Source organism: Cryptotermes secundus, unplaced genomic scaffold (assembly GCF_002891405.2).
Source record: "Cryptotermes secundus unplaced genomic scaffold, Csec_1.0 scaffold813, whole genome shotgun sequence".
Taxonomy (NCBI): domain Eukaryota; kingdom Metazoa; phylum Arthropoda; class Insecta; order Blattodea; family Kalotermitidae; genus Cryptotermes; species Cryptotermes secundus.
This window is the reverse complement of record NW_019735471.1, coordinates 72,917-97,300: the sequence shown is the minus strand read 5'-3', so window position 1 is coordinate 97,300 and position 24,384 is coordinate 72,917. Positions and strand designations below refer to the sequence as shown.

General features: G+C 42.1%; 2 protein-coding genes across 3 annotated transcripts in view; both read left to right on the top strand.

The window, feature by feature from the left end:
* The first annotated feature begins 6,313 nt into the window (after positions 1–6,313).
* Positions 6,314–21,072, top strand: LOC111869436 (1,5-anhydro-D-fructose reductase). The gene is made up of 7 exons (XM_023860969.2): positions 6,314–6,456; positions 8,892–9,059; positions 12,306–12,422; positions 14,627–14,821; positions 18,160–18,363; positions 19,555–19,703; positions 20,844–21,072. The coding sequence occupies exons 1-7, from the start codon at positions 6,316–6,318 to the stop codon at positions 20,884–20,886; spliced, it is 1,017 nt and encodes a 338-aa protein (XP_023716737.2). The 5' UTR covers positions 6,314–6,315; the 3' UTR covers positions 20,887–21,072.
* A 2,102-nt stretch (positions 21,073–23,174) lies between these two features.
* The window catches only part of LOC111869434 (1,5-anhydro-D-fructose reductase), a 12,763-nt gene continuing 11,553 nt past the window's right edge, over positions 23,175–24,384 (top strand). For both annotated transcript variants that reach the window (XM_033753420.1, XM_023860965.2), the window contains exon 1: positions 23,175–23,404. In XM_033753420.1, coding sequence (XP_033609311.1) covers positions 23,339–23,404 — 66 coding nt within the window. In that variant the 5' untranslated portion in view covers positions 23,175–23,338. The remainder of the gene's footprint in view (positions 23,405–24,384) is intronic.

Here is a 24,384-nt window from a genome sequence, read left to right as displayed (position 1 = left end):
CCCTCTTAGCGAAAATTACACCGAGATATTTTACATGGTTGACAAAGGGGATATTCCGTCTATTCAGTGTAAGATGAACCTCGGAGGCCTATGTCTGTGAGAAAAGTAGATTGACTGAGCTTATCTTCGTTGTTTCTTATGTTCCAGCGCTAACACAACGTCTCGCATCGCTGCAGCTTTCTGAGAACATAATCCTCTTTGTGGTCTGTCGCATATATACGGGTGCCATCAGCAAAGAGACCTAGACAGACACCACCTGTCTGAGACATATCACTTATGTATAGACTGTACAATGTGCCGGACATGACAGAACCTTCTGGCACCCCTGCTTGTATATCCCTTGGCGCAGACATTTCACGTTCGACCGAAACTCTTAATTTCCTCTGAGGAAGAAAACAGTTAATAATTTTGATTAGTAAAAAAGTAAAGGTATCCCTGTAACAGGTCGTGGAGGCCCATAAGGTTGTGAGATGTTGAGGTTCCCACATTTTCTAGACAGTTGGCTCACAGATGGCGGCAAGGTTGTCAGTCTTACTTGCCGGCCGCCCTCTACCCCCAAGAACATTCCAAGAATATTCCTAGTACTCATTTCTGTTAGAGGCTGAGTCGGCCACAGGGCCATAGAGCAGCTGGAAGGATTAGGTAAATTGAAAAATTTCACCTCATCGGGATTTGATCCCGCGACCTCCCGGCTTGTAGCATAGTACATCAACCAACTACGCTACCGCGTGCCCCAAGTTTGATAAAGTAATGGCAAATTTCAATTTCGTTAATATACATAGCAAACCAGGTTGTCATGTTGTACTAAAGGCCTTTTTCAACATCCAAGAAGACAGCAGCCATAGATATGTTATTGTTGAAAGTTAAGGTGATGTGGTCCGTAAGCATCATACATTGAAGTGTCCTGCTGTGATGATCACGGAAACCAAACTGGGTTGCATTAGACAGGCCTCTGTCTTCAATGTGCTTTTGGACTAATTTCAGAATTACTTCCTCGGATAGCTTGTCTGTTGTAGGCACGAGGCAAATCAGACGTAAATTTTGAGCGAATTTCGGGTCCTTACCGGGTTTCGGTGATGTTATAACTTTTGCTTCCTTCCAAGGCTTTCGAAAATGGAATAGTCGGAGGCAGTGATTAAATGAATGTGTCACATGTATGACCAACTCCTCACCAACTGTCCTGCTTGTAATATCTCGGCACGGACTGCGTACAAAACACAGTTCCTCTGTTGGAGTTCGATTGTTGCTTAGCGGTGGCATGACTTAATTCCATTGTTGAGTGCGCAGCCAACGGCACGGACCGCGCAGTAAACACCATTCATTTATTGCAGTTTACGTGCCATTACTTAGCAATAGTTGCTAATTTCGCGGTCGTTTCCTAGTAGCGGGTCTATATGCCAAAATATTTAGACTGTAGACACAATCTGTTAAAACTTGGAAATACGTAAGGACGTAGGAAGCCGGGATAGCTCACTGGCTACGGGCTGGATGACCAAGGAACTGATGTTCCACTGCCAGCGGGGATATGAGATTTTTCTCTTCTCAACACCATCCAGAGCGGAAATTAGGCGCACCCTGCTTCCGTATCGGAGGCACTCCCCTTGGGTTCAATAATACATACGTAAAAGTGTTCCTCTAAAATATATTACGTGTTTATAGAGTTACAGACTTTTAATTTATTTAGATTTTTTCGTAAAATTTGGTACTTTTATGTTAAGTTGAATCATAATTGTACGTTATTACTTACCTTTTCGTATAGTCGCGCTGTCTTTTCGATATTTCTCTTTGGCGAGTGGGAATATGCGGTAGCGCAGTTGGTTGAGGCAATATGTTACAAGCCGGAAGGTCGCGGGTTCCTGTCCCGATCAGGTGGATTTTTTCCAATTTTCCTAATCTTTCGAGACGCACTATGACCCTGGGGTCGACTCAGCCCCTAACACATATGAGTACAAGGAACCTTCCTGGGGGGGATTAAAGGGCAGCCGACGTGGGAGGCTGACAAACTCACGGCCATCTTTGAGCCGATTGTCTAGTAAATGTGAGAACCTCGACTCCCCACAAACCTATGGTCCTTCAAGGCCTATTACACGGATAGCTTTACTTTTTGTGCCATTTTTTATCTATTTGCGAGCAACCGGCGCTGATTGATGTAGTACAGTGAGTGTCTTTGAAGGCGAGGTTTCATGTGCCGATGTAGTGTAAAGTGTGTCCTTGACGGAAACGATCAGTGTATTCCTATAGCTGGAGTACGTTCAGATATTGCCTTGTCTCTTCTGCATATTTTCTCCTCTCGCTGAGGTGGTTATGTTCTTCCTATTTCAATTTATCTTACGTGTTAAGAAATTGATCGAGGCTTTGAAAAGTATATCGCGCCTAGATGGGCGCTGCTCGAACACAGATAGCTTTTACTAATAACACTTTCATCCTATAACCTTGAACTCATCAATTCTTCATGCCATGTTTGACAATGAGGGACGGATCAATAAAATATACCACCAAAACTCCAACTAGTGCCGAGGTCAAGGAAACGTGGCTCTATAAATCCACTCCCTCATACGCCTTCATGGCGTAGTGCTGAATTAGTTAAATGCAGGGAAAACTTTGACTTTACCTTACCAAGTTCGTTACCAAATCTGACCCGTGTAGCGTAAAAACCTCCTAATCAATTTCACATATCAGACTCGCTGAACTGTACCGAGTCACTTATTTCTTCTTCTCCCTTGACGGATTTTGCCTTCTGGTCTGTTCCCATCGTGACTAATCTGGACTATGGTTCTTAGACACAGTTGGTAGACTCCTTAGGAATGTCATCAGTCCGTCGCCCGTCACTAAACATAACACAAACAGAGAAGAAACGCGGACACACAACCGTGCCTTAAGTGGGATTCGAGGGCCGCGCCATATCTCAAGCGGTTAGTCGCTGGATTCCCACTGCGGCGGCCCTGGTTCGATCCCGGGGTCTGGTCAAGTGGGATTTGTGGTGGACAAAGTAGCGCTGGGGCAGGTTTTCTCCGAGTACTTCGGTTTCCCCTGCCAATCTTCATTCAACCAATTGCTCCACAATCACCCTCACCCATCACCTTGGGCTGGTACAATAGGCCAGAAATGGCCGCAGTACAAGGGACTTAGTCCTACCCCACTAGCAATAAAAATAAGTGACATTCGAAATTTGTGTGATTTACATGCTTCACTATATTCATTCTAGGTAATTTCAGTTCGGGTTGCAACGTCAGGCGCATACAAAAACAGAAGTTATGAGCGAATGAAATGCATGCCTGTTTGCTTGGCCAACACTGTTACGTTATTGCATTCTGAAAACCAATCAATACAGTTTACTACCATCGCTTACGTAATATATAAACGAATTAACCTAAAGAAAAGGGCATCAAAGTTAACAAGATAAACAGGGTAGTGTTGACTGAAAGATAAGATAATTCAGAATATTTGTTGAAAGAGATAACTACTGATATGAGCTGCTATGTAACTTTATATGACGGAATAAGAAGACGGAAGATAAAAGTGCAACTCATGCAAACATCGCCTGTGGAAGTAGCAGCCCACTACTGCCAACCTCTTCTCACTGAATGAGATCTAATTTTAGTAGCTCTGCATAAAAGCATCTGCTCCAATTTGTAAGTTTTGTAGGTCTATGTATAGAACTACATTAAATTATGAAGATTTCATATTTAATTTGAATTCTTGTATCTCTCAGATGTTGGAATTACACAAAATATTTCACTTTCTAGAAAGTTCCAATAAAGGGCAAAATAATGTCTTGGAGGTCACACTCGAACAAAGTAGAATTGTATGATTAATCAGATAAGCCGTAATAAAAGACATAATGAAACATGGATATTAAGTGGCAGAGAGAAGACATGTGTTGTTTGTGAAACGTTCCTGTGTTTAATATTTTATGCATCACGTCCATGAAGAGATATGGGGGAGTGAATGTATAACTTTATCATATTTGATATCAACTCTAGGCAGAGGTGAGTTCTTACCTAAACGCACCTGTTCCTTNCATATATATATATATATAAAATAAGGGAATGTTTGCGACCTGTTTTAACATAAGAAATGTGTGAATTCTGCCCACAATACTTATTTATGTTTCGTATTGTTCTCACAAGATACAGCTATTATTTCCTTAAACAGTAAGCGGTTAGCCTTTTTAGGGGAGATGTAATGTGTTTTCTGTGAGGTATGAACTGAATTTTTAAACATTATGTAGAAGAATTTCAGTCTTTAACAGTGAGAGTATGAATGCCCCCAGAGCCGTCAGACAATAAAGTGCGGTCATGGGTTCCTTCTGACTCAACAAAGAATCACTATGCTGGCGAGGGCCACCAGCAATTTACATGACTCACTGACTAAGTCTTTAAAGGGTTAATTAAGTTACACAACAGCTTGCTTTACTTCAGCAGAACAGGGAATTCTGCTGAATATTCTTGCAGATAGTCTGGACTAGTTAGAAATTCTAAATGTCATAGTTTAAAATTTAATAAAGATCATGACGGATTCTTGAGAATATAATATGAGCAGAACGGAAAACCTTGCATTCACTTTCTATAATGCAAGTCATTTTAATCAATATTCCTGAAACTCGAACATAGCGATAAAACGCTCATACAGTTTTTGAGCGGTTAAGGAAAGTCAGCATATCAGCCTGGAAATTCCCCGGTTATCTTCTTCCAACACGTATAAATATTCGTCACGCTGTAGTGAAGGACAACATACAACATATATCGCATTTTATGCATCGCTCGGGCATAAATACTTCTGTGAACTGTCTCATTTGCTTCGAATTCGTGTTTATGCATCTTCATACGTTGGCTTCCTCTGTCAATTTAAAATATAATGTTCAGAAGCACACAGCAGTAAGGGATGCCCTATACTCATACAATGAATACGGTCAGGGCTTAATAAGTTAAGCGCTTTTCGCAACAATTAGCGCCTCTTATCTATACTCCGTGTGTCTGTACGCTCTTCAAATATTAATAATTATCCTCTGCATATAGTACATATTTTAAGCAAGTTGATGGACCTATCTAAAACAGGTAAATTTGTTGTGCTTGATGAATATTACGTAAATGACGTAAGAGTGGCTTCCACTTTGCATGAAATGCAGAGTTCTGTTTGAATACATAGTCTCCCAGTTAGTCAAGAAATAGTCTGCCTTATTAGGGACACAAAGGTTTACTTACTGCTGTCATCATGATAGTCTGCCACCAATTCTTATTCTGAGCTAGATGAATTTATTCCATTCATTCATCATTCATTAGTAATCTGTCAAGACGACAGGTCCACAGTCTCTTCCAAAACACTTGATGCGATCTAGAGCTTTCTCCTTCAAATGAAAATATCCTCTTCTGTCCCCAAGGTCATCCAGCATCTTCTTACGTCTTCTTCCTCGTCTTCTGGTCACTTCTATCCGCCCCTCTATCTTTCCTTCATTAACTTCCTCATATAATTTGTCTTTCAGATATACAGTAAACTGAGTGACCTTGCTCCAGTTTTTTTTTTCAGCTGATACCCCTAATTTTACTAGTGTTTACTGAAATGTTCACATTTTTCTCTACGAGTATTGTAAGTCCACTACTAAAGGAACCACCCGACGTTGTTTGGCTTGATTTCATTTCATGTATATTATATTCCCAGCATTTTAGGGAACCCGAAGTTTCATTACTGTGTTCAAAAGAGCCTTCGACTGGTCTCTATCCTGAGCCAGATCAATCCAATCCATACCATCCCATCCTACCTCTCTAAGATCAATTTTAATATTGTCCACCCACTTACGCCTTGGCCTTCCCAGTGGTCTCTTTCCTTCTGACTTTCCCACCAATATCCTATATGCAATCCTCTTCTCCCCCATTCGTGCTACATGCCTTGCCCACCTCATGCTCCTTGACTTGATCATTCTAATTATACTTGGAGAAGGGTACAAGTTATGAAGCTGCTCTTTATGCAGTTTTCTCCAACCATGTATGTTATATATTTGTTATTAGAATTTGGAGCAATATTTCCAGGGGGTTTAAGATAATTTGCACCACTGAAGAGATTCTATATGAACAGCAAAGGAAAGTCGTCCTGACATCCTCTTCTCAAGAGTGAAATGAGGAAACTACGTTGCCGTTTCCTCAATTTGTGCTGCTCCATTCAGTAACATGTGTTCAACTCAGGCTGATAACAATTCTCGGAAATTGCGGTTGCGTTGCGGTTGCCAGTTTCCTTGGTGTGCCCTAGCCATAAAGCACAAAAGTCTCATGTTTTCATGCGGCTACTACCTTCCGTGCCTATAAAAACGCGACGCGTCGAATGTGCTGCGTCATTGGAGGCACAAACCGTAGCAGTGAAGTTTATCGGGAGCCACGAAGGTTACCAGCGGTTCTAACCATGATGTCAGTGAAGCTAAACAACAACCGCGACATCCCAGTTCTCGGCGTTGGAACTTTGTTTGTAAGTTGATATATCTTAAATATTATTTGTCCTCAGCAAATCCTTTATTTTGCTAGACTCCATTTAAATTTGCCTGGTTAAGTCGTCATTCGTCCAGAAAATAAATAGTATTCGTGAAATTTAATAAATTCCTGCTATGAAAGGAGTAGGCTAATATTCGGTCTTCCGTTTGAAATAATTAAGCTCCATTTCTTCCGCTACTCTGTGAAAAATCTAACACGTGGACCTTTACTTCTTTTGGCTTATTTTGGACTTCACCCATCGTCCGGTATATAAAAAAGACAAAGAACCACAACGTTTCGGAGACTGGATCTGTCTCCGTCTTCAGGTGTATAGGGAAGGTTTAACCTACTCAGTCAAGTCAAATAAGCCAAAAGAAGTACAGTATACACCATCGTCAGAATCCTTTCAAGTCTAATCAACGTGGACCTTTGCTTTTTCTTGTCAGTTTTTCATTCTTTCCTTCTTTTTTTTTTTAAGCGACGATTAGGAAAATGGTCCTATTTCCTTGACACAATAAAATAACAAAACAACGGTTTTCCAGACGATGTGATGCGAAAAGATGGGGCAGTACGCCATGAAGGCTAGGGCGGAGTGGATGTATAGATCCACATTTTCTTGACCTCCGAGGTCAAGTTGGAGATGAGTGGTCAGCTTTACGGTCCAGAAGCTTTACCCCCGATACCCATTGTATAGGGGGTTGCGTGAACCTCAGACCCGGTCTGGACGACGTCGAGAAGACTAAAATTCTTGACCCTACTTGGACTCGAACTCCGACCTCTAGATCATCCAGCCCATAGCCAGTCGCTATACCGACTGCGCTATCCCGGCTTCTTATTACAATTCTATAATATAATTAGTTATGAACATGGGGTTTGTCTCATATGTAGCAAAGGAGAAGAGCTTCATATTGAGATATGAAAGAAAAACTCTTTGGAGGGACCAGATTTTGGACAAGAGGTTTAGGAAAACGCTGCAGAGGATAGCAGGATGCAAGAATAAAGTGCAGTGATAGAAAACAGGAATATACACGATTAAATATAAAAAATGAGGAAGTTTAGTAAGAAAGAGCGAGAGCAAAGCGGAAATAACTGTAGACGAGTAGTAATCGGTAGGAGGTGTAAGAGGACACGTGTAAACAAAGAGTAATGTAAAATAGATGAGTTCCATACTGTAGTATAGTGTAATATAAGTGTGATGCAGGAATGTAGGATCAGAGAGTCAAACTTCGGCACCCCAGAATGTAAATTATAAGGCGCCTAATACCGTATTTAAACATTCAAGTTTAATCTTTACTTCTGTAGGCGTAGCCAGTGCAACTCCTCTTACATTCTAATTACTGGTCTCTGAAATGTTATGTAAATGTAAAGTATCTACTCACGGTATGTAGGAATTCAGGAAATTTATAATGTGAAGGGCTGATTGTGTGGAATGCTCTGGAAAGAACAGAGGCAGGAAATGACCGAGATATTTCTAGAGGAACACAAGCGTGAAGAACTTTAGCCAGCTCAACCTGTGTCATGACAAAAATTCGAACTGAATAACTCTCTAACACTAAAGTCAGGTGTGTCACCAATGAGCTAACCTGCCGTATTTTAAAATTAAATTTATACTGCATCTTTCTGCAGCATATTGAGTACATAACAGCAAAATCTGTTAAATTAATTAATTCATTCATTCATTCATTCGTTCATCAGTGGCTTTACAGCCCTTTGTTGGGCCCTAGCCTCTTCTTCAGTTTAGTAATTTTTTGCACATACGGTATCACTCCTTGGACGAATGGTCAGTCAGTCGCAAGGCCACTACCTACACACAGGACAACACAGACACAGAATAAACGCATACAGACATCCATGCCTTGTGTGGGATTCAATTTTATTTCTGTCAACACAGCACTATTTCCGACAGGTGGAGTTTACTGTTTCGGCAGTTACAGGTATCACAGTTATTATCATGTAAGAACCGGACCTGGAGATAGCAGACAGTGCCGAGACATATCGTCCCAGACACAGAACTCCATCTGGTGGATAAAGTGCTGTATTGGCAGGAATATAATAAACATTGAAGAAAGCAGTCTTCTGGGATTTGGCGCCGTGTATATGTGGTGTTAACCGACGTTTCGGAGGAACGTATCGCCCCCATCTTCAGGGTTGAAGAAAAAGTATAGGTAAATCTGCAAGCGACAACACCGTGAGACACGGTAAAGCAGTCTCACGTGTTGTCGCTTGCAGATTTACCTATACTTTTTCTTCAACCCTGAAGATGGGGGCGATACGTTCCTCCGAAACGTCGGTTAACACCACATATACACGGCGCCAAATCCCAGAAGGCTGCTTTCTTCATAGTCACCGCCGTGAAAGCCTCAAATCTTACATAATAAACATTACCTACGAGGTTACGTGTATCTGTTTACACTTATCTTTCTTCATTTATAGGCTAAACAAGGTGAGGCGGAACAACTGGTGAAAGATGCAATTGACATTGGATACCGCCATTTTGACACTGCCATGGCGTACCAAAATGAGAAAGAAGTTGGGGCAGGCGTCAGAGCAAAGATCGCAGAAGGAGTCATCAAGAGGGAGGACATCTTTATTACAAGCAAGGTATGGGAGACTAACATGATGCGGACATCAGAGCGATTTGCCAGACAAATATATGTGCCAATTGACATATACAAACACATTTAAAAAAACACTGTATTTTTAAGTAAACCATGATATCTCTGTCGGTAAAATTACTGATTGTGATCTTGATTACCGGCATTCGCTTACCAATGGGAGCAAGGAGGACTGTGTCTTTGCACAGGGTCCAAACTTGCTCTTGGACACAAGCAAGACTATTTCTACGAGAGTTAATCGGTTGAAATGTGAAACCGACCGCTGACCAGCGTTTGGTGTTAAGGTTAGGAATGTCTTCCGTCCTACCTACATCCACCACGCCTTCTTGGTGTGGCGCCTAATTACGAGCACCCGCCAATTTCACCTTTACCGTTGTATTTGCAATATACTACTTCACTCACTTTCAGGGACTGTGTTCCAGCGAACACGCAACAATATGAGCTGTGTTCTCTGTGGAGCATGCTACAACTAAGTTGCTAGGTTACACACCAATTCCGACAAAGGTAGAGATGTTTTCTATATGGTCCGCACCATACCCAGTGATAGGCAACAAAGCTGTAAACACGCATCCCTAACGGAAGAAGGATATTTTCTGTGTGGTCCGTGCCGCGGATATGTAACCTTCACCATAACCTGCGAGTCGTAGGAGGCGACGAAAAGGGAAGTCTCAAATCTGAGACAGTAAAATATGGTCGCGAGTCCCAAGGGACTCGGACCCGAGAAAGACCGCGCTGGCAAGGGCCAGCAGCATATACAAAAGACAGACCCATCATCTCGTCAGAGAGGGCGCCCCACAAAAATAAGACCGTAACTGTCAAATGGTGATAATTAATATCTGGTCATGAGCCCAGATGGGGCTCGACACCAAGACTTACTGACTGACTGACTGACTGACTGACCGTCAGTCGCAATGTGACTTTGACTTTGACTTGTATGTATAAGAGGCTTAAACTTGGCGGCAGTCAAGTATACGACCGTTCAAGTGACTAGACTGCCTTTGTACCAGAAGCTACTAGAAATAAGGCATAATCTGCTGGACTGACTGAGACCCTGTATATATTTAATACATTTATTATCATGTTTAAGAAGTAAAATGTAAATACCCTTCACATTATAACAAATGACTTACTACTACAGACAATGACTGACAAAAAACGGACCCGTCCTCTCATCAGAGAGGGCGCCCCATAATAACAAGACTTAAACTGTCAAACAGTAATAAATATCAGGTCATGAGCCCCAGACTGGGCTCGACACCAAGATTGACTGACTGACTGACCGTCAGTCGCAATGTGGCTTTGACTTTGCGCGTCGTAGGAGGCGACGAAATGGGAAGTCTCGAATCTGAGACTGTAAAATATGGTCGCGAATCCCGTGGGACTCGGACCTGAGAATGACTGCGCTGGAGAGGACCAGCAGCAATTGTAAAACAGAGACCCGTCCGTTCGTCAGAGAGAGCGCCCGACATCAGCAAACCTGCAACTGTCTGACAGTAATAAAAATCTGGTCATGAGCCCCAGAAGTGTGCTTTACTTCAAAACAGACGGACCGACTGAACGTCAGTCATAACATACTTGTAAATCCCAAGACTCAGACTGAGCTAGATTGGATTAGAAAATTAGCATTAGAGAACTGGGTCGAGTTCTGGAGGGTCGGCAGTCCAAGGTGACTGAATAAGAAATGACAAGAAGACTTCATAGTGATTTGAAGTGATAGTTTCTGTGATAAGTCCGTTGCCAGGAAACGGATAGCCTGTCCTAGTGATCTGTGAAGTGGGCAGATTAGCGGTAGCGCTATAATTGATTGTGAAGAAGAGAGACTGCAAAATAAAGTATCATCCAATCCAAAACCCGTTATTATTAGTCATGGAACCCCTCATACGTGACAATGTGTAATCCCATTGTAATTACACTTACGTCCTATAATGTATCGTAGAAACTATTACATGAAGTCGTACTGGGCTAGGGTTCTTATATCATCCGAAAAACAAGACAGGAATGAAAATGTCAAAGAGATTATTAATAATTCAAGTAGGATTTTAGAATATAAAAATAGCGGATACGCGTTGGGAAGAATGGAATAAAATCGAATCTAAAACTATTTTTTAATTATAGTTTACAACGAAGAAATGCTGAGGGACCAACTGATAAGTACGTGGTAACATGTACGAGAGAAATTAGGAACGCATACAAAAATTTAGTCAGAAAATCAGATGTGTACAGAACACCTGGAAGATTTAGGGGGTGTGATTAAAATTGATCTTAGAGAATTAGGTTCTGAGGATGCGAACTGGGTTCGTGTGGTTCAGAATATGATAACATGGAGGATTCTTGCTTACATGGCAAAGAAACTTCGGGTTCTATAAAGGACTGAGAAGTTCTTTGCAAGTCGAGCGACTAGCAAATTTCTCAAGAAATTTTTATATAATCTTTTGTTTCCATTCGCACCCCAACATGCCGGACCTCCCTTCTCAAGAATTGCTCTACCTCCATGGAATTAGTTCAGCAAAAAAGTAAAGTTGTCCCTGTGTTTATTTAATTAAGCACTACGCCACGAAGGCGTATGGGGGAGTAAATGTATAGATCCACATTTTCTTGACCTCGGCACTAACTGGAGGTGATTGGTCAGCTTCACGCCCGCCAGCTTTACCCCCGGGGAAATAGGGCCCCGGTACCCATTGGATAGGAGGTCGCGTGGTCCCCAGTGCCTGTCTGGACGATGTGGAGAAGAGAAAATTCTTGACCCTACCTGGACTCGGACTCCGACCCCTCAACCGTCCAGTCCGCAGCCAGTCGCTGCACCTACTGCGCTATCCCGGCTCCCCTAAAGTTGTCACTGTGATTAACTAATTAAGCACTATGTCATACAGGCGTATGGGGGAGTAGATGTATAGCTCCACATTTTGACCTCGGCACTAGCTAGAGGTGAGTGGCCAGCTTCACGCCCCGGCCGCCTTACCCCCGGTACCCATTGGATAGGAGGTTATATGGATCCCAGCGCTGGTCTTGATGGCATGGAGAAGAGAAAATTATTGACCTTACCGGGACTCGAACTCCGACACATGGAATTAATTAAGTGATGAACTGAACTTTTAAGGAGGATCGACACGGATTATTGATCGTGATCCTTAAAGCGATTAGAACTATGGCGTATATGGGTAGAGTGTGTAAAGAGCGATGTGTAACGGGTCGAAATAATTGTGCTAAAACTAACGAATCTCTTTCATTTCAGCTGTGGAACACAAAGCACAAGCGTGAATTGGTGGTAGACGCTTGTAAAGAGACCGTTTCAAAGCTGGGCCTGGAATATGTGGACCTGTATCTTATCCACTGGCCATTTGCCTTCAAGGTAACGTGAAGAAGCATCGAGCGAGACTTGGGGCTGTCTCGGCAGGAGGTGTGAAGACTACAGTCTGCTGGGGGTGCAAAGCTGTGTAGTCTGGCAGATCGTTATAGGTGTTTTTAACGAACCTCAAGATAGAAGCAGCAATTTCCTCCGAAACACAGTTAACGATCTACAAGATCACATGTAGTCACGTCCCAGATGAGAGAACGCTTTGGAACAGCGAAACTGAATAACTAGTGTATTAACTTGAAAGCTAATACAACAAACACTGTGCTATGTGTCATTTGAAGACGTTAGTGATATCCGTGCCGGTCACAGTGGCCGCGTTGTCTAAGGCATGAACTGTCTTCGCTCGCTCGAACGCTGGGATTGTGGGTTCGAATCCGACTCGAGGCATGGATATCTGTATACGTTCATTCTGCCTTTGCGTTGCTCTTTTTATCGGTGGAAGCCTTGCGAGTGGCTGATCCTCCATCCAAGGAATTCTACCGACTGTCACTTGTAGTACGTGTAGTATTGTTTCCGTCTATAATGCGACAATTAACAACACTGATTCACACTTAATCCATACAGTGGTCGTTATGTGTATAAAATGTTAGAATATATATGCATTATCACAATGCTGTATGTTTCGGCCATATGAGGCCATCTTCAGGCAACACTTTTATAAGGAGTCTAATGCACTGCGCGCTAATCGAATATCATTCCCTTCGTTACGTCATTGGTGTTTCCTTCTTCACATCTTTTTTTAAATTCTGCTGTTTCGATATTTCATTGGTATGTTGTTTTCTTGAGTGTGCGCATCATGTGTCACTTTGCGTTCTCTGTATTTTAATAATTTTAATAACATTTTCTATGCATAACGACCGCTATGTTGATTAAGTGTGAATCAGCGTTGTTAATTGTTACATTTTAGACGGAAAAAATAGACTATATGTGACAACTGAATGCAACAGGATGCTCAAATATAATATTACCGGTTGTGTAAAGATTAAGAAACTGAACAAGCGGCCAAGGCCCAACGAAGAAACTGTGGAGCCTTAATAAAATACAAGTTATATCCGTTGCAAGGATGGAGCTGATATCCATATCGGTATGAAAGGTATCATAACAGATTATGTAAATTGTACACAGCAATGATTAATCGTTTGCATGTGTCATGCAGTGATGATTCATTATTTTAATTGGCATGTGTTGATAATAGGACATGGCATACAAATAACTTAATTTGTAAGTACTGAGACATGGCATTACTTTGATATGCAGTCACGAAAGATGAGTTAGATGGGGAATGAAGCATAATGAGGGAGATGAGAAATGAATACATAACGGAGAACTAGACATAAGAGATAAGTATATTAACTTTTCCTTTCTGCTATCTAAAATATTCAAGATTAAAAGCGTAAGAGTGCTATGATTCTCTGTTAGTTTATGAGTTGAAACTTCTCTAACACAATTTGTTTTAATTCGCTTTAGTGGGGGGTGGAGTCCAGCTGGGTCCACTCGGCACGGTGGCCACTAATTGGCCTATTGTAGCCTGCCCCGCGTGATTATGATGATGGAGAATTTGGTGGAATTAAGATTGACAGGGGATACCGAAGTATTCCTACTCCTGTGTAGGTAGCAGCCTTGCGATGGGCTGATCCCCAATCCAAGAAGTTCTACAGGCAGTGTATAAGATTGAAAAAAAAAACGCTCAGGGCCTAAACTGGGTTGTAGAGCCATTAGTAGTAGTAGTAGTAGTAGTAGTAGTAGTAGTAGTAGTAGTATTAGTAGTAGTAGATTTGTTGAAAGCATACCTCCTCCCTTTACAGATTCAGATAAATGAGTAAAGAACTTTCAATTTATACAACAAATGAGTAGTTTTCTCAAAATTAGATTATTTCCCCAGTTCAGAGACTGCTGCAAATACAATTGCTTGTCCTCTGGCGGCTAGAAACCTAGCATGTTTACGTGTGATAAGGCCCCTAGCGCTAGTCCCGACTCAGTTCTAGGAAACCGAAATTAAAGGCCGTGGGGATTCGTTTCGCTGACCACGCGACATTCTATATCCGCTGAAGTTGGAATAAAACATAAGCCTACAATATTATGAAACACAGAGCTCGAAATCGGACACAGTTTTACATTAAGATCCTCAGCCCGAAATAAATTTCTATGTTTTTCCTGAATTTGGATGAGGAATCATCGGTTCAACATTTTATGTGTAGGACTCAGAAGAACTGTGGCCGAAAGATTCAGACGGTAAAGTCCAGCTTGCAGATGATGATTATGTGGACACGTGGAAAGGAATGGAAGAATGCGTCAAGCTGGGCCTCGCAAGGAGCGTCGGCATCTCCAACTTCAACACAGAACAAATAAACCGCGTTCTGGAAGTGGCAACCATCAAGCCTGCTGTTAACCAGGTAATAAACATTCTTTCTGGACGTGCCACAGCTCCGGCTTCTCACCGCGAAGGTGGAGGCCCTGCTTGTATCCCATTGGGATTTGTGGTGGACGAAGTGACAATGGGAACGCTTCAGTCTTCCGTGCAAATTATAAATATCATTCCAAAAATTCACCACCGTTATCTGTCATCAGAGGCTTCTATAATAATAGGCAAGTCTGAGACCGGAGTACAAAGAAATAATTTTCATATATTTTCGCCTATTTCCTTATTTTCAAAAGATTAGTCTTGTAAAGTCACCATGCTGTTTGTGTGTCTGTGAACCCCCTCCTCCAATCCACTTTCGAATGCCTGAACCAATGTTTACGAAATTTGGTACGTATCTCCACGACATACTTCGTAAATCCCTCCCATCAGTCTGTGTGTCTGTATGTGAATCCCTCCTATTGTTACTAGGCAAAAGCTCGGTAAATTGTGTCCCTCCTGTCGTGGTAAACACATTCCCGCTGCAACGAATTCACGAAACAATAGAATAAATGTTGGAAGCGTCATTTTCTATGCGGTCCACGTCTTATTAAAGGAGATTTTATGGGTCTGCCTGTGTATCTCCCCAATATTGATTGGTAGAAACATTCACGCGGCAACGAAGAATTTTTGGAGGCGTCGTTTTCTATGCGGTCAGTGTCGTATAAAAGGAAATTAAGCGATTAGTTCTTTACTCAACGTCCATGTATTTATTGTCCGTCAAAATTATAACAATTGTTTATTCGCTGCTTAATTTTAATTTTAGTTTAACATTATACACTTCGACACTACACGTCTCGGCCCCAAACGGCCATCTTCAGGTGTATTAATATGTTACAAATATTTTATTAAATTATGTTAAAACTGCTACACTGCCTTAGTTCGTGTTAAAATCACACGCTGAAGTTCTCTTTTCAGGTAAAACCAGATAAAATTCTTTAAAGTTTCTGTTATACCCACGTTATTTTGGTGCATTTTATTTCACCTCACATAGGGTGTCGTTCCTTGTTCATAAATGTATGCCTGTCCAGGGTGTTTTGTCTCGGCAGCTTGCCTCTCACGTTCGTAGCCTGCTTTTCATGACTGCCATGTGCCCCTGGTTAGAGTGTTTCCTCCACAGCGTGTGGTGTTGTCTTTACTAGTTCTTCCCCGAACTTCTTGTTAACCAACTGTTCTTATTTAAAAAAAAAAACAGAAATAGACTTATCAGATCGCCGTGTTATTTTTAAGCGTTTCTCACTTTTGAGGATTCCTCGCCCCAGGTTTTCATCTCTCGCGATATTCTACATCTTACTCAGGCAGGTCTCGCTCCCGCGTTACTCCCGTCACATCGCCAGTCCAGATCTGTCGTCGTTTGCCGTTTCTCCGGCGCCCACTGAACTCCATTCCGATGCCAGACGCTGTAATCGGTGATTTTCCATCGGGCATTCATGTCCATATCAGTCTTGTTGCTTTTCATCTGTGAGATCTATTACTGTTTTTAGTGCATCAACCTGTTTTCCAATTACCTTATTTCGGCTTTGTCCTAAAATTTTTAGATTCCACTCCAACTAAAAGGAGAAATATTCTCTGTGTGCAAATATCTTCCTGTCTTAATGGCTGTACCTTTCTCATGCCTGTATTTTCAGGGTTTCCTTGATGTTCCTCTCTACCCTGTATGCGTAAAATTCCATGATATTTTTTGCCATCTCTTCTACTTACATGACCCTTCAGTGAGTTCTTACATGTATTAACAGCTGTCATTATAGTCTACAGTTATATACGAGACTATATATAAATGTTAAGATCTGAAATTGTCACGTCGACTGAAATTGATAAAAAGCTTCTCGGCTTGTCAGCCATGGGTCAGTAGCTGTAGAACTGGTCTACAGCTACTCATTTAGACATAACGAAATCCGCGGCAAAATCAACCTACAAGAAATATAAAACATAAAAACACGCACAAAAATTAAAAGTTTGTAATGATGGTACATAAAAAAGTAAACCTATCCCTGTAACAAGCCGTGAAGGCCCATAGGGTTGTGAGACGTTGAGGCTCCCACATTATCTAGACAATCGGCTCAAAGATGGCGGCAAGGCCTAATGATGGTACATTAGTACAAATACATGTTATGTTTTTGGACATTATCGATCGTCTTGTCTACATGTAGAATCCGTCCTTTTTTTTTTTTTTTTTTCAAAACACAACATTTCAGAGACTGGATTCCGTCTTCAGGTATAACCTACTCATTTGCGCAAAATGGATATATGTAGGCCCTATCCCTGGAGAAAGGGACTAGCTCTATCGATTGGGCCCAACCGAGTAGGTTTTACCTTGACGCTGATCATTCTGAGCCCTTATTGATTTGGATGATTATAGATGACCATGAAATTTATTTCTAATTAATTCTCGGTAATTTTTAATTTCAAAAGTCTTATGTTTCGATATTACTGGAAATGTATTGTGATCTTTAATATNAATTGCCTGTGAATGAGGGCCAGTATGATTGGGTTGCCTCGTTCAAGCTTCCCACGGAAGATGGGATGAAATGTATATGTCAACACCATCTTTCGAATTCTCGGCGTGGGGTGTGCAAGCCATTCCACAAAAAAGAGAGACTTTCACAATATTCCGAACTTAACGGACGTGACCCTTGCACGCTCCGAGACATAGCTAGCCGATAGTAACGCTGTAACTTAAAGCTAAGAATACATTAATTTAACAGTGTGGTGAATTAGGAGGTGAATAAACGTCAATTGGCTCAACTCTTAGAAAAACGCTTTCTTAGGCATCGCTACCCTGAGACTCATGCAAACCGACCCAGCTAGTTTCCCGTACCTATACCGATCTTCCTTAGTTTGATCTGTGAGGACAACTTCCAGTAGCCATCATACACTGTCCTAAGGTAGAAACAGGTGTAGCAGGGATAGCACCATTCCGACTGCGCCGATACAAGCAAAGGCGGGTTGGAAAAGAGCGGTGTTAACCTGAAGATGAAGACAGAATCCAGTCTCTGAAACGTGTTTTGAAAAATAAACAGGGCGGTTTTTAGATGAAGATAATACGATGGATAATGTCCAAAATCGTAATATTTGTACGCACAACAACGCTCACATATCGTGTGGAATACTCAACTCCCAAACCCGACACAAGATCACATTAAGAGAAGTAATTTTAAGTGACAGTAGTAGCGATTTTAACGGCAGAGAAGAATCCTGAGAACGAGGGCCCTCAGTGAAGTACCAGAAACCAAGGCGAAAAGTTGCGTTATCTTGAACCAACTGTACCGAATTAAGTAATTCTAAACTATCTGAAAAAACTGATTTCCTAAAGATTTATTTTGTTCGTTGCAGGTTGAGTGCCACCCGTACCTGAACCAAAGCAAGCTGATTGCCTTCTGTAAGGAGCGGGGTATTGTAATAACGGCCTACTGTCCCCTGGGTAGCCCCAACAGCATTGCCAAAGCAGACTTTCCTGCACCTCTTAAAGATCCGACACTACAAGAATTGGCATCGAAATACAAGAAAAGTGTGGCCCAGATCATTCTAAGATACCTGGTGAGTTCGTAATGCAAATTTTATATTGTCTAATATACGGTTAGAATGGCAGGAGTGGGCTAAATAATATTATGTTAATAATATCATATTGTTCTTGTTCACTTCAATGTTGAGCATGTTTCATTCAAGTGTCTTAACGGCACGGAATTACGTCTTCATAAACGACAACAATAGCAAGGATTAAACCAGTGCTCTGTTATTTTCAATTAATTGTTAAACAGTCTAGAATTTGGTATTAACTAATAACATGACAGTCAACACGTCCCTATACAATCTCTTCGCTTGCGGGTTATTTATTTTTCCTTCTACCCTGAAGATGGAGGCGATACGTTCCTCCGAAACGTCGGTTAACACCACATCTACACGGTGTCACATCCCAGAAGACTGCTATCTTCATAGTCACCGCCGTGAAAACCTCAAATCTTGCATTGTATTTTAAATGTTTGCACTTTTGGATGTTATGATTGGATTCGTGGAGCCCCCTAGTAATTTACTGTAGATGACTTAAATTAAGGAAAATTTAGCTCACTTGCCACTGGTAGAAGGTCCTTACAGCAGTGGACACTGCAATAAATAACTGAAAACGCTAATTTTTTGTGTAAGTGAATGGGTGAGCGTGTACACAAGCGAAGCAGAGAGAGAAAATAATTTGGAAATATATACGAAACTTAAAAACATATCTAGATCTGCTCGGTTACAGATACTTCTTTTGGCTTATTTTGGACTTCACCCATCGTCCGGTATATAAAAAAGACAAAAAACCACAACGTTTCGGAGACTGGATCTGTCTCCGTCTTCAGGTGTATAGGGAAGGTTTAACCTACTGTCTTTTTTATATACCGGACGATGGGTGAAGTCCAAAATAAGCCAAAAGAAGTACAGTATATACCATCGTCAGAATCCTTTCAAGTCTATCGGTTACAGATGTTTAAACATCTGTAGCTATGCGGGAAATCGAGATAACTGTATTTGCAATGCATACCGTTGTGTATTCAGTGACACACATGATAGGCCCTGTAAATTCTATCCAAAAGCTAACATGGAATAATTGCTTATAGATAACTATCTCTATACAAGGTATAAAAATCAAATTACTCTTTCTGGGCACATTAAATTGCATGTTCAAATACACAATTTGATTTATAAATATATATACCAAGCAGGTCTAAAATTTTCTTGGCATGTTCACAGATTCAGCATGGCACAGTACCAATTCCAAAATCTTCAAACAAAAATCGACTGAAGGAAAATTTTGATATCTTTGATTTTGAGCTGAGCTCGGCAGACGTCGCTGCAATTGACGCCTTGGATAGGAACGCAAGGATATGTGCCTTCAACGAGTAAGTACCAAGTAACAAGCTATTCCTGTAACAGGCCGAGAAGGCCCATAGGATTGTGAGACGTCTAGGCAGCCACATTTTCTAGACAATTGGCTGACAGATGACGGTGAGGTTGTCAGCCTTACGCGCCGGCCGCCTTTTACCCCCAGGAAGATTCCTGGTATTCATTTCTGTCAGAGGCTGAGGGTCATAGTGCGGCTGGAAGGATTACGTCAATTGAAAAATCCAGTGACCTCGTCAGAAATTGAACCCGCGACCTTCAGACTTGTAGCATAGTGCCTGAACCAACTACGCTACAGCGTGGCCATTTGCTGTGTCTACTCTTCTTAAATATCACAGGAAACGTATTCATATATGGCGGAAACGTGTAGCCCGCGTGCGATAGATAGGTATACAAAAGTTCTGTTGGAAAACCTGGAGGAAACAGATAAGCGTAAATTCCATTAATATTTACAATTAATCCTGAAGAAGGTGTTTGAAACAGTGTACTGAATTCAGCTGGCTAATTTCAGGGTTTAATGATGGGGAATTTAACTATCTGGGTAGCTAATACTTTCTCTGCATTGTGAAGTTAAAGAAAATTCAATAATTTGATTTCAAACATAATATTCTTATTAGTAGAATAGTTTAATTTATTGTATATAAGACGTTCTGGGACGAACTAATCCCTTACTCTCCTTTCATACGACATGGATTTCACAGAAAACGACGCCTCCAACAGTACTTCTTTGTCGCGGGAACGTGTTTACCAAGCCATTACCTTGCAACAATAGGGGACTACATAAACAGACACACAGACTGATGGCAGAGATTCATGAAATACGCCGTTGGGATGGGCTCAGTGCCATGATATACACACTAAGTGTCATTGAGACAGGTTCAGGCATTCGAAAGCTGATAAGGGGGATACACAGACACACGGAGAAGACGTCGTGTCTACCACATTTTCTAGAAAATCGGCTTACAGATGGCGGTGAGGTTGTCAGTCTTACGCGCCGGCCGCCCTTTACCCCCCAGGAAGATTCCTGGTATTCATTTCTGTCAGAGGCTGAGGGTCATAGTGCGGCTGGAAGGATTATGTCAACCGAAAAGAAATCCATTTTACTCATAGCTGTAACGTGTTTTATTTCTGTTTTCTAGTGGAATAGGACACAAGAATTATCCTTTCGACATTGAGTACTGATCACAAAGAAGATGACGTCATGCACCATCACGACGCATCTCAGCACAAAACATCATGTGGAGAGACAGTGAACTGTAGATCAGGCCTTCAAATTATATAAACCACGAAAAGGGAGCACATCGCATAAAGTTTATTATTATTAAATGTATCAGATTTCATCACAAATAAAAGTATAAACCACTTATATGTTCCCCACTTATTTTTATTGATGTGTACTGAAAACTGTTTGTGACTAACATCTTCGGAATGGTGTGTCGAGAAGGCTCAAGCGGTTAGTCGCTGGCTTCCCACCGCGGCGGCCCTGGTTCGATTTCGGGTGTGGTCAAGTGGGATTTGTGGTGGACAAAGTGGCGCTGGGGCAGGATTTCCCCGAGTACTTCAGTTTCCCTTGCCAATCTTCATTCCACCAATTGCTCCACAATCACCCACACCTATCATCTGGGGCTGTTACAATAGGCCAGAAGTGGCCGCAGTACAAGGGACTTAGTCCCACCCCACTAGCAATAAAAAAATTAAACCTAGTAATGAACAAAAATATGGGTCGATTGGCTAGCACTCTTTCTTCGTACTCGGAAGTTCCGGAATTATATTGCTCCCCAAAGACCAGCCATCCATAGTCAGGATTTATTGTGTTCTTCAGACTATCGGGTAAGTACCGAGACAGTGCTATAGCCCATGGCTCTTTCTTACATATCATTTACAATTGACTTAACTTATGTAATATACGGCACACATTATTTATTACAAAAACATAAAGAAGGCCATAAATATATCTTTATATGTCTGCCTATCTATGGACCTTGGCCGCCTTTTCAGTTTCCAAATCCATACATATATCATAGTCGGTAGGACTCCTTGGACGAGTGATCATTTCGTAGTAAGGCCGCTACCTACAGAGAGAACAACATAAACACACAATAAATGCACACAGACATCCATGCCTCGAGTGGGATTCGAACCCACGATCCCAGTGTTCGAGCGGACGAAGACAGTTCATGCGTTAGACCGCGCGGCCACTGGGATCGGCATTAATATCTATAGCGATTACATTTGTGGAAAATAAACGACTAATTATTCCTAACAGTAATTTGTAAGGTCAGCTACAGTTATGGTCACAGAATATTCGGTCAAGGTTTTGAGCACTTTTGGACTTGATCAAGTCAGATAAGAATCGTCTGTTACCGGGGTCAACGACTGCGTAGGCCACTGGTTCTCAACCTTTGTGAGACCGCGGCTCAATAAATCCTTTTTTCAATAAAATGAGGACCCAGTACCGGGCCGCGGCCCGGCGGTTGAGAAACACTGGTATAGGCTAGAGACGAAGTAGCTGGATAGGAGACTGGTGCATCCCAGAAATGGTCTGGATTTCATGGAAACGAGAAAAATTTTGAAGAATGCAGTCTTCTGGGATTTGGCACCGTGTATATGTGGTGTTAACCGACGTTTCGGAGGAACGTATCGCCCCCATCTTCAGGGTTGAAGAAAAAGTATAAGTAAATCTGCAAGCGACAACACCGTGAGACACGATAAAGCAGACTAAAGAGTATACCGTTAGAGCAGAGAGGGAAGGGGATGAACTGCAAGTGAACAAGTGAAAGCAGTGGTGTGGGAGGGGTGGGGGAAGGGAGCCGGGACAAGCGATTTTGTGTAGGGGAGAGATAGCAAGGTTAACTGGCTGGGCTTTAACTGTGAGCTGAGATTTTGCTCCTGCCGAGACTCGAACTGCGACCCCTCGATCGTTCAGCCCGTACCCAGTGGCTATGCTGATATCTCTATTTTTCTTAAAAGTAATCAAAGTGTATATAATGCAGTCCATTCTCTGCAACAAACCAAGTTAAAGTAAAGTTGTCCTTGTGCGTAAGTAATTAAGCACTACGCCACGAAGGCGTATGGGGGAGTGGATGTATAGATTCACATTATCTTGAACTCGGCACTAGTCGGAGGTGAGTGGCCAGCTTCACGCCCCGGTCGCTTTACCCCAGGGGAAAGAGCCTCGGTACCGATTGGATACGAGATTGGGTGGACCCCAGAGCCGGTCTGGACGATATGGGGAAATGAAAATTCTTGACCCCACCGGGACTCGAATTCTGACCCCTCGGTCGTCCAGCCAGTAGCCAGTAGCCAGTCGCTATACCGACTGCGCTATCCTGGCTCACTTGGAAAGAAAAAATGTAGCACAGAAGCAGATTTTGGTCTCGCACTGCCTGTACCTGCGGGAAGGAACTGAGGCTCAGTTTGAGAGACCTTGAATGCGAAACGGCTGGCATACACTTGAACTTCCTTCATTTGGTTGCAGACGGACAAGCGGACTAGTGGCTGACAGGATACCGCTGAGTAACGACGCAATTTTCGTGAAAAGACTTCGATTCCTTAGCACGAAAACAGGAAAGAGTATTACATCTGAGTTCCTTCATACATTATCGTGAATTCGTTATCACAACTGTGCAACAACATGACACCAACAGTGAAGCTTAATAATAATTACGATTTTCCTGTTATTGGACTCGGGACATACAATGTAAGTATTGATTTTAATAGCTACAGCCGACCGCCGACTTACAGTTGCCACGACTGTCGCTCGAGCTTGAGTTCTTTCTCTCAGGGATACGGGTGCTTTGGAGATGGGAATGGAACACACTTCGGGGTAAATAAATCCGGGATCTCCAGNTCTTAAACACGTCTCTCCACTCTATCTACATTCCAACTACTGTCATCCTCCGCTCCCTATAGCCGACCCCCTCTCTTTACAAGTCCCCCAGTTGGCATCCGAAAAACAAGAACATAAAAGGGGAGAGCCAAGTGTCGAGCCCGACACCTGCCCGACATTCGTATTTTTCCAGATGCCCATAAACCTCTGTCGGTCTTCAAGTAATCCAATACCCCTCCCGGCTGGTCTCGCACGGTCAGGTCATGGGTTTATGAGATACTGGGCGTAAACAGGTGGCGTTAGGGACAATAGCGGCACCCTTAGCCTGAGGAGGACAATAGCGGAATTACACTTAGAAGGTCCGGGGATGGTACCTCGCCGATGGAGCGTCTCTCACGGTATTAAACAATGTATAAGTACTTCATACCCTTAATTATATAATTTTGACGAGGGACGTACGGTTACAATACTCCCCCCATTAAGCCGAGGTGTGTCCGAGTCGAACAGATGAAAGACGCTACCGAGGCTTAATGCCATTCTCCCGTACGAACCGAGGAATACATTGTTTAATTTATAGTGTCATACTTACACACGACTGACCACATACAAGACAGATTATCTCAACTTTGAATCTCACACTCTTCACAAAACTTCACACATACCACTTAAACTTGACATCGGCTGTCTACCGTAACATAAATGACCACACAAACAATTACTAACCCTGAACTACTGTTGTACAAGAAATTGCTTCAAAAGATAAGACCAACTTACACAAAATGTACATAATTTCTAAGCATTAATATGTTTACTCATAACTGGAAATCAATAAAAATATCTTATTCCACAAA